At 40.9% G+C, this 11,123-nt stretch overlaps 1 protein-coding gene across 1 annotated transcript in view; it reads right to left on the bottom strand.

Annotated features, from left to right (window-relative positions):
* Positions 1 to 1,169: 1,169 nt before the first annotated feature.
* Positions 1,170 to 11,123, bottom strand: part of LOC106511139 (neuropilin-1a) — a gene marked incomplete in the record, with an annotated part of 13,943 nt that continues 3,989 nt past the window's right edge. Inside the window, 1 exon segment of the mRNA XM_013999884.1 lies at positions 1,170 to 1,607. Within this exon segment, the coding sequence (XP_013855338.1) occupies positions 1,389 to 1,607 (219 nt within the window).

Raw genomic sequence — 11,123 nt, 5'->3', positions numbered from 1 at the left:
GTCTCATAGACTGCCGCTCAGGCTAATTAATGAAAGTGCAGTCTGTAGCACCTGTCTGCCTTCTTGCAGTCATTTCCTACAGAGGCAGTCCTCCTCCTCTTCTTTCATCTTCTTTTTCTTTTAGTCCAAACAAAGGAAGGCAGCAAACCAGCAGGAAGTTCTACTTTGTTCTGATAAGATAAATATCCTTGTGTASTATGTGCACTTAAGTATACCGAAATACCATCTATGTGTTTGTTTCTTTTGAGGAGTGGAAAAACTGTGACTTCACGCCCCTCTCAGCAAACAGAATCCACTTTCTCCACGACCAGCTTGTCAGAYGTAATAACGGCACATTCACACCCTCGCTTCGGACTGCCATCTGACAATAAACCAACACTTAAAACAACATTTGTTCAATCACTGCTCAGTAAATTACACCCTTTGCTTATGGTATAATAACTCACACCAGATGAAAAAAAAACTGCTACAATTACAGAACATATGGGGCTATGATTCATTTGTTTTGAATGAGGCATATTGGCTGCCATATTGCATTTGCATAATGTGGCTCTGTGACGCCTTGACTAAAGCACAAATAAACTATGAAATTAGACAGCCTTATTTTTTTTTCTTCATTAAAATTCTTCATCCTCCAGATTTCAAATTCTGGGAATTTGAAATGGCTGGTGACAAACATAGTCTTAAATCTTAGTCTTAAATCTAAAAACTGATGGTTAAGTGTAAAAATTTTGAATGGAAAAACCAGTTTCACCACCAAAACAATAATATGGCGGACAAATCAGTGGCGGATCTAGGATTTTTCTGAATAAGGGGCCTTCAAGGGGCCACAAGATTCTTAGAGGGGCCAAACACTTATTAAACATCTTTGTACACAAATCTCTGATTTTGATAAGATGTATGCATTTAACTAGTCACATGTTTAAACACTTGTCATGTAATTTAAAAAATCTTGCATGTATATTCTCCTTAMAAGTTTTACATGKATTTTTACTGTACATAGATCAAAAAMACTCAAACACACAGCATCTGACTCATTAGCACCTCTAGTGTTTGAACATGGAACTGCACCTGCCATCATTACTCTTGGGCAAAGGACAGATGAGTGACAGGAGAGGGGCACTTCAGGGGGCCAATCAGATTTCAGCTGGGGCCAAAGCCCCTGTGGCCCCGCCCCTAGATCCGCCCCTGGGACAAAGTGCCTTGAGGTGATACAGGAAATTATTTGTGGCGTGAGCTGAGCATCATGAACTGAAACACTAGAACTTAAATTCAACAGTAAAGGTATAAACACTAAATCCACAGCATTCAAAAGAATGGATTCATGAGTGACAATAATCATTTGCTTAACTCTATATTAACATTTTAGTATCTTGCATTATTTTAAATCACCTCGATTTCATAACACTATCATTTTGCGACTCACCTGTCTTAAAGATCTCATATCGGATGGAGAAACCTGCTCCGTGGGTCTCGTAATCAGACACAAACTTGATGAACAGTTGATTACCCGAGGAGACGACCGGCGAGGGGGCGATTTTCCCACAGTACTTCCCTACCAGCTGACCGCTCTCGTCCACGCCGTCTCGCACCTCCACGTAGTCGTACCTGAAATGATCACAACAGACGCAGTGTTACTGACATGGTGCCGACACGGGGAAATACAAGAACCATAAAGAAAAACAATCCACACGCATTCATTCTCAGAGGACTCCAAACAGCAAGCAAGACAGCATATTGTGTAGGTAATGTAGTGGAAATAAAACACTGTGTGCTAATGAGGTCTCAGGTTAAAACTGCGAACAGGTGGGGAAGTTATATTCTTTCATCATCCTGACACGGGCGCACACACATTCTGAGGTGGTTTTCTGCTCCCAGCAGCACAGAGGTTGGAATCATCCAACTGCTTTAATGACTAAACTCGCCTGAATAGTTGTCCGTGTTAACCACAGAGTAGCACTCTGTAAGTGTTTCTGATCTATGAGGAAGAAATGAGCCTAAGGCCTCATTAAATTCTGGTTTTCGGCGAGTGTTTAGAAAGAGCAGGTGTTAAAGGCATTAAAAACTCACTTTCAAATGGAATTTCAGACCCACAGCTTTTTAAGGGAGCACTCGAAAATGAGTCAGTGCAAAGCTGAGAAGCCAATGAGGTGGACGGCTTTGTGAGAAGAAGCACCACGGCACAAACACATCCCTGGGGTCTGGCACGCAAACCTAAAGCTGGTATAGAGGAACGGAAGCATCTGGACAATGATGGTGGTCTAAACAGCTTCTGGTTATTGGAGCGAGTGCGYGCGCATGCTTTCAGGCACTTGTTAAAAGTGTACTTTTAAATGTGTTTGATTTGTGGTTTTTCACTCCAGCGGCTGCCTGTGAGTGCGTGCGTGCGTGTGACTTTGAAGGATGGGTCCAGACGAGTTTTCCGTGCCGTGTTTTGATTGTGAGCGACAGGGCCTAGCTGTGCTCCAAAAGCAGATATTTGGGTTCAGGTTTCCACTGTTTCTAATTGCTCATAGTGTGAATTCCTGCCAGGGTTTCAGCTCTGCGGGCTACTTATTCAACGCTTTCCTGGCCGAAACTGCCACCTYGTTTCTACATCATCATCAGGAACCCGGTGAATTAAGCACGATTCGGAAAAGTCAAGACAGTAATTAATTTTGACGTATGCGTGTGCACCATGCAGCAGGTGTGTGKTCACGTTCAGTCATACCAATGCTCTTTCTGACTCCACAGAAAATATGCAYCCTATGGGCAAAGGAGACCCATTTTCATAGTTTTGCATGATTCCCAATTTGCTGTCAAAACATCAGGTCTYTTTAGTGATTCTGAACCCACTTATTGCAAAGCTTCTTTTTCCACAAAAATGGTGATTTACACTCTGAATGGCAGTACTGTTGGGTTAAATCCCCCAGGTGGGGTTTGACATGCATCAACATGAAGCCATCCTCACTTCTTTTTTCTTTTTTCTAAACATTATTTTCACCTGTGTCAAAGTGAAAAGAAGGGAATTCTGATTATTASAGAGGATTTAGGGAAAATTGAGAGRAGTGGAAGAAATATTAARATGACCTGAAGGATTTGRGTAGCAAGAGGAGAACAAAGCAKCAAAGCTTAAAATTGTGTCCTGACAAGAACTATAGTGAATAAACAACCTGATTTTTGACGTTTTCAAAAGACAAGATCACCAAAAAAAGTTAATTATATCTCACTAGGAATGGGGATCTCCTCTTAGGCTATTTTTTAAAACACTATGCATGACTATGTCCGCTCCACACCTGTGTGCATACAAACTCTGGTATTAGCTTCATTGGTTTCAATCACAGTGTGCTGGCTTAGCTGTGTTTAAACAATATAATTTGGGAAAATGGTGTCAAACTCCACCAAATATTGTGCTAYAGTACTTGTRACAGTGACTCAGGATAAGCCATCAGCCCCTCATGGAAGGAGTATGTTTTTGTCAGTTTTCCCAAGCTAAGATGCAGTCTAAGACTACGTTCACACTGCAGGTCTTGATGCTCAAATCTGATTTATTCTTTTTTTTTTGCAAAAATCTGATTTATTTATTTATTTCTTTGCAAAAATCAGATTTTGTTTTTCAATTCCCCGGATGTTTCAGCTGAACTTTCTTGTATTTCCTGTTGAATGTGTCGAAATTCACTCTAAGAGTGTCTTTTTCTGYTATGATATTACCAGTGAATGCTTGCACAGGCTTGCATGGCTTGTCCAATCATTTGAGAGAGAATGATGTCATGATTGGAGATCGCCACTGGACAAGCTTTTGCTTATTTGTGGTTCTAAGTTACCTTATAGTGGACAGCAACTCTACTGACACAATATTTCCTCAAAACAAACAGTAAAAATTGTAGACATATGAGGGGAGCMCTCAAAGATAGCTGCTCAAACAAAAGAACATAGAAAGAACCATTTGCACAACAGAATGGTTTGCCTATGTTGGGCATAAAGAGTGAATGTTGTGTCCAGCTAAGAACCATGACTGTGCTCAAGTAACGGGCTCGACACACGGGAGGCGACGTCGCTCGCTCTCCATTCATTTCCTATGGAGCCTGTGCGGTGAGGCGACAATCGCTTGCCCGCCTCCAGCTAAGCGACCGGCGAAAATAGTGCATGTGAAATTTCGCGCTCATACACGTACACGTGCACACGCGAGCTTGCGACGCGACATATGAAAGTTGAAAAATGTTCAACTTTTGTCACTGTCGCTTAGCGACCAATCAGCGAGGGTTTCATTGGCTGACCAATGAGAGGAGAGTATGCTACACACTGCCGTTAGCTAACACTTTCACCAAGTGATTACTAAAAAAGGCAGCTTTGTGGGTATTTGTTGGCACCAGGGTGAAGTTTATGATAAGTTTTTCCTCATAAAATTGTATCTTGATGTGCATTTGTTTTTCAATATCATTAGAATCGCAAGATTTGTTTAGTTTACACGTCCRTAATGCACACCCGCCTTCAGAGTCAAGAACCAATCAAATTTTGTGAAGACAAGCGATCTGAGAGCGCGATTCGCAACGCTGCAATYGCTATTGCGTCCCATGTGTCGGGTTTCACCCAGGCTGCGATGACAGCCGTTAATCGYTGTAGTTTGTCGCTCCCCGTGTGCCGAGCCCTTAATGGGAAAGAAGGCATAAATCTGTTTAGTTTATTATTACAAAAGACACAAACACAAGCCAAATATAACCAGTATAATCAGTTTTTTGCATGGCTGTGGCTCAGTGCAGTAGTTTTTCAACAAGTGAGTCGGAGGTTTGATTTTACCAGTACGCAGTCAAATGACAAAGTGTTCCTAGGGAACACACTGAACATGAAAAGTGTTTGTTCAAATAACACATTTCCAATATTCAAAACACCCATTACATTGGATTACATTTGTAATTAGTTTTTCTACATTGCTGTAAATGCTTTTAGTTTAAGAGAGAAAAGAACCAATCTTCTGGGAGAAGAGTTCACCAACTGAAACCAGGTGGGGCTTTATACCAAGTAGAGACATCTACGTCTGCAGCTTGAAATACAAGGCAAAGACGTTAGATAAGGGAGTAAACYGTTAAATGGGAAATCCCCTGCTCTGTGTTTTCGACTTTCCTCCATTTCTCTTCTGATTATGGTGTGATTTCAGACCAGGTATTTTCCCTCTTAACTCAACAGGCCACCAACTGTAACATCAGCACTGGTTCACTCATACAACCGCCACTTTATTTGAGACCATTTATCAGCTGCCATTAGGTAAAACAAAACTAAGTAAAACTAAATAAAATGTCCCTGTTTCCTATTTCATTCACAGTGTTATTTTCCTCCTGTGCTGCAATCAAACAGCTAGGAAGTAACTCATTATTTACTTTAAAATGCTTCCCTGGTAGTCTGGGTCTCCCATACAATGRCATTATAGAGTCTAATTAGCATGAAAGCTCTTTGCTGTTGATTAAATAAAAGGTATAAAAAGGGTACGGCTATTTTCACTTTGAAATTTAGGTTGAATTTACGAGGAAGTGCTGCAATAAGATTAATTCCCTAGAGTTTTTTTGTTTTATCGAGAGCAAATTTGTCTGCTTACCTCCTCTCCTCCTTTTGGCTTCTGGCTCACAACAGAGAGCATCAATCTTCCTGTGGCCCTCTTCTGGTCTATCAGCAGATTTATAATTCACCTCAGAACCTCTGTCTCTGCAGCTATCTTACCCTATCCCACATTGCAACTGTGCATTGCCAGACGTCTTAAAAAATTGATGCCGAGATACATCACAGAGATAAGAAGAGCAGGCTTCGGTACAGATGGTGGAGTTGAGCAAGTGTCTGAATTTGTGCCATTTGTGCACACATATGTGTGCCCAATATATTGTAACAGAATTTTGTGCAGACACAGAGGATTATTAAGAATATTGAAAGGATAGCATATGCACGTAAGTACCATCACTCTGCTGTTTATCCTCAGAAATCTCTTTTTCACCATCCAGAGAAGACAAAGCTGTTTACTGCTTTTTTTACCCTGGCGTATCATCAGCTCGGATGGCCCTCGTTAAGGCGGCACAGCAGGGCAGAAAACGCAGATGGAAGAGAGAAAAAAGCCCCAAGGGGTCTTCGCTGTGAGAGATACAAGCCTCTTTCTTCAAAATGTCTCTATTTGTGCCTAAATGGGTGGTGTGTCAGCCAGAACTCCAGTGGTTCCATGTCAGTGCGTCCACACGCTCTGCCCTGCTAACGTAGATCCATCCAGGCCTTTATCGTCTGGAAGGCATTGTGGGAACTGCTTGGCTGGACCATGTGATGCCTTCCAAAGTCTGTTGCATTGCCAACTGTGCTAAATATAGCTCTAATCTATTACTCTTAATACCTGTAGGTACTTGCTTCCATGGTTTRGAGTCCTTCAGGGGGAACAGAAAACAGTTAACCTCCATGTTGGATCATAAAACAAGTCCATGGACCCGTCCTACTTATAATACCCCTGACATTTCCATGGTTTTGGTGTTTTCCACTGCTCTACTTCCTTCTGAACCTGTCAAGTTAAACTTAGAATCCTCTTCTCAGGTGCCTGTGTGGTAATATTTATGTTTTATCACTGCTGCTGCTACTGTTGTTCTTGTTCCTCAAGACAATACAATCCAGTTGAGCCACGCAGTTATTTATATGTCTTGTCTGCTTTGGGTCTGGGTGGGCTTGCAAGCACACCACAACACACACGCACGCACGCATGCACACACACACACACACAAAGATAATTACACACACATACACACACACACACACAGTGAGCTCCCTACCACAGTGCTAATAGTGAAAATGGTTTGCCAATCCAGTGGGGAAATTAAAGAGGGAGGAGGGGAAAAAAAAGAATTGCGGTAGAGGAGTGAGGGAGGTGGAAGGGGCGAATGTAATTCTCAACGACCTTCGCTTCAGCAACTCAAATGTATTAGGCTGCCTTCTTTCTTCAGGCACAGAGAAAAAGCAATCCGCCAGTGTCAAACGAGAACATTAGTCCTCTGTGCGAAGCTGAAGAGAAGGCGACAAACCATCGGCCTAACAATATAACAGTTATACTGCCTGAAGCTTTCCCATGAAAATAATCTGTYCTCCCTCTATAAACATCAGCCTGATATGGTTGTACAAAAGCAATACAATCTGAGGCAATGGAAAAACGCTATGACGGACTGTATAAGCCTCATAGAGTTGGTTAGATTGCTTAATAAGACCATTTATTAGCTTCGGCATTTTGTGGAAAAGTCTCGGAACAAAAGCTTTTTTCTTTGCATCTGCCCCGCAGTTCAGCTGCCGGATCCTTTTCCTTGCATCTCTCTCTCTCTCTGCAGATGGCCATGTACAGCTTGTTGGTGCATGAAAACGTCACCTTCAACACATCAAAACATCTCCAGGTAACACAAGTGGAAATGCTGAAACAACTATCCYGGGACAGCTCCAAGAGTCCCAGGGAGACTAAGCAGAGGAAAGGACCTCACAGCCAACTCTGGCTTGCAGACAGACCTCAGGTATTTGAGAGTCCTTTTCTAACAAACTGCCACTTGGGGCTCAGGAGAAACATCATTAAGATTTGCACAATAGGGCCAAAGACAAGCCAATCTCTGAATTACTTTGTCCGACTCTGGAACGGAAATACCTTGTCGAAATGAAATAGTCTGTCTTTGTTTTCTATCCAATGCTGCCTTTCTATTGCATGTGACATTCATTTATCTAGAATGGAATAACAAGTACCCTGTCTCTTTGGGCACCAATCAATCTGTAATGACCCTCATGGCAGCTTCACACGACATACAAGTAAATAAGAAGAACTGGGGCAGAAGACATGGTCTTTATCCTAAGGTTCTAAACTAGAATCATCAATCTATTAAATGCCYACCATTACATGAAAGATCTTTATCACGTTTCACCTTTTGGACTTTAAGACTAACATCTTCTTATGATGAGAAAGAACATTATGTGTGATCTCATACAATACTAAGATTTTGTGATATGTGTCAGTGTTCAAAATACATGTTTTTATAATGAATATCAGCTAAGATAATGCCAAATCTTAGCTCAATATCGGTAAAGTTGACCGAGAGAGTAATTTTTTGTATAGGCTAAGGTTGWTTATCTGTGGTGGTCATCATGAACTGTGTTTACATCACTTGCCAAAGAGTTGCAGATGTACTTTCTGAGCCTTTCATTAAAATCAACACTAGCAAACAGACAAAAACTATGTTACAARTTGACTAAGATTAATACACAAATCACAACTCTACAGATGCTGGAAAAAAACATGACCATGTTCGCCTTTGGCAATAGTCGATAATAAATCTGCACATTTTAAGCTATCATCCTGTTTGCTAATGTAACTCTCCAAAAAATAAAATAAAATAAAAACTGCAGAAGCTTAATGCCAAAAAACGTGGCAACTCACCCAGCAGGACAAACCGCCAACCAATCAGWGTGTCCGACTTAAGTAGTGGTTCCTTGCGGGCACGTCTGCTTTTTGCTCACCACCACATATGTTTCCACATGTATGGACTGAGATAAAAAAGACGGATGAAACGACGGATATTTCCCTGCCTTGATGGCCCAGCTGCACTCTCCAATAGGCATCTATGCATGTCACCATCACACAGTTACACTCCGTGCCATCGTATTTTTAGATACTGAAGCCATTTCCCAATTCTGTTGCGGTCTTGGCCACACATTTGTAAAGCATATTCCAATGCTGCAATTATCATTAGCACTGATGGATTTMGCATGCTTACATCCATTAGCTTTCATAATTACATGTCGAGAGATCTGCTGTCGCCAACAATCAAATTAATGAATTTGGACGTTTAGACTCTATTATTGCATCCCCTCTGCTTCTGCACAAYAATCCTTTATTCAGAAATATGAGTGCATGGTGACAGTGGGTGAGTTCTGCCCCTGAGGGGGGGATCAGCACAGAGTGGGCTCACACAGCTTAGAAATCAAGAAAGGGTGGGCTGAGAGTGTGGGGGTAAGAACAATCACGGGAAWTAAAATTGACCACAAAAGCTCCCACTGTTAGCAGGCTGCTTTAGCAGCCCATGCCCACCTCTCATGGAAGACCTACTACACTCTGACCTCAGGGTATGCTGGACTGTGCTCAGCTGATCTGCTTTCTGTTCATATCAAAAATGGAAAGTTGTACATTTCTTTCCTAACTGAAATTGTGTAGTGTACCTATACACATATTAATAGAATAGAAACACGTGTTTTAAAAAAAATGCTCTGAGTTTTGTAGACATTCTGCTTGGTGTTTTAAGAGCCATCAGTGTCAGCCCTCACTTTCCACTAAGTTCTAAAAAAAGCAAAGGGAAAAAAAAAAACAATTACATTTTACGAATGACTGAACAAGTTAAATACACTTTTTGGTTCAGTGCATCCTGAAGTTGACTCTTGCTCAAAGAAGGCAATATTCACTTCATTTGGCAGTAAAGAAAGTCTTTGCTGAGCTCAGAAAGTGTTTGAAGAACAAAACGAGGGTAAAACTCAAAMCAAGACTACAGAAACAACAAATAACTACATCTTTTAACACTATAAAAAAGGGATTAAAGCACTGAGCACCTTAAATGTCTGCATCTGTCACACATCTTGTGAATTTTATGAGATTTTGTGCAAGTAATTAAAACATTGCTTACACCAAAATGCAATTTCTCAATTCTCAATCTACCATTTCACCATTTGATTTGTTACYAATGTTCCATATAAGACTCACCACTGTCTGTTGTACTCTCAAGTCAATTGGCTTTCCCTGCAGTCTTGTCGTAATACCCACATTTAACTGTTTTAAAGAGTGAATGCATTGCTCACTGTGTATACGTTGTATGCACTGTATATTTTGTTGTTCTTTCCCCATCTTATTCTTTTTAAAATGTTTTGGCACTTTCAGGCTAACATTGCAAATAAGAAATTGTTCTTAATGTTTTGCCAGGTGAAATGAAAGTAAAAAAAAATCTCCTCCTCAACGTACAATTATTTGATTTAACTGCACATCTTCATGTGCATATCTAAATATTCCGATACTGAATGAGTGCTTTTTGCAAATGAAAAAAATTCACTCTGTGGCTAACTTTCATGGAAAACCTCTCATACAATAAAAGCAGTGATGTAAAAACGACTGATAATCTGATTGTGAGCTGAGTGWCAATGTTAGCTATACAAACTCTTCTCAAAACATTTTCACACACTACTGCCTGAAACTTTGAGATACGATTAACAAAGTGTCCCAAAAACAAAAGGAAGCAGGAAACTGGTCTAAAATTCAGGGATAAAAGGTAAAACACATATGTTTTCTCAAAGAGAAGAAGGAGAGAGAGAACGAGAATCCCTCCAGTCCATATCTGAGGGTCATTACTGGAGGCAATGGCTCCCATTTGTCTCACCTTGACATTTGAGAGAATCTCTGATTACACRGGAGAGAGGGGGCAGGGGCAGAGGTGAGCGAACAGAGAGCCCTCYACAGGGSTCCGTGGCACAGCTCCGATGATACRCTGCCGTTTCAACAATGAGAAGTCAAGGGCAAAATAACAGGGTGCTGGGAGAGAGGGCTGATGTGACGCAGCAGAGATGAATTCGACGTGTGTCTTCATAATACACGAGTGTTTTCTGAAGCTCAGCAACAGAAATGGCTTAGGAGCTCCAAAAATTGTATTTCAAAACAAGTTCCAGTTAAGAAAATCTAAAGGTGCCATCCTTACAACCTCTATCTAACCTATGACCCATCACAGAAATAACATTAATGACAGATTACATGTTGTTGTGCTGCAGATGCCAGTTGCTCAGCTACAGCAAAACATTCATATATCATATTACTCGAATGAACATACAAGGCTGATGAGCAATTACTTTGCCTTGAACTGAGCAGATTAAAAACGACTCAGTATGTAATGATTCAYTCAAGCCTCAATTTTATTTGATATTGATTTTAAGTTCACGCTTATGATTATTTTTTTCAACAAAATTGATTGTAGCTATTTTATAACCAATTCTGTTTTTTTTAAGATCAGCAAGTTGAATTGTTTCACTTGTTTACTTGTATCAAACTGTGACTGTCCGTTGTCTTAGTGGGCCCCAGGAAGAGTAGTCTACCTCAGCAGAGACTAATGGGGACCCGTAAATAA

Source organism: Austrofundulus limnaeus, unplaced genomic scaffold (genome assembly GCF_001266775.1).
Source record: "Austrofundulus limnaeus strain Quisiro unplaced genomic scaffold, Austrofundulus_limnaeus-1.0 Scaffold2539, whole genome shotgun sequence".
Classification (NCBI taxonomy): Eukaryota; Metazoa; Chordata; class Actinopteri; order Cyprinodontiformes; family Rivulidae; genus Austrofundulus; species Austrofundulus limnaeus.
The sequence above is the reverse complement of the archived record's forward strand: the minus strand, read 5'-3'. Positions and strand labels throughout refer to the sequence as shown.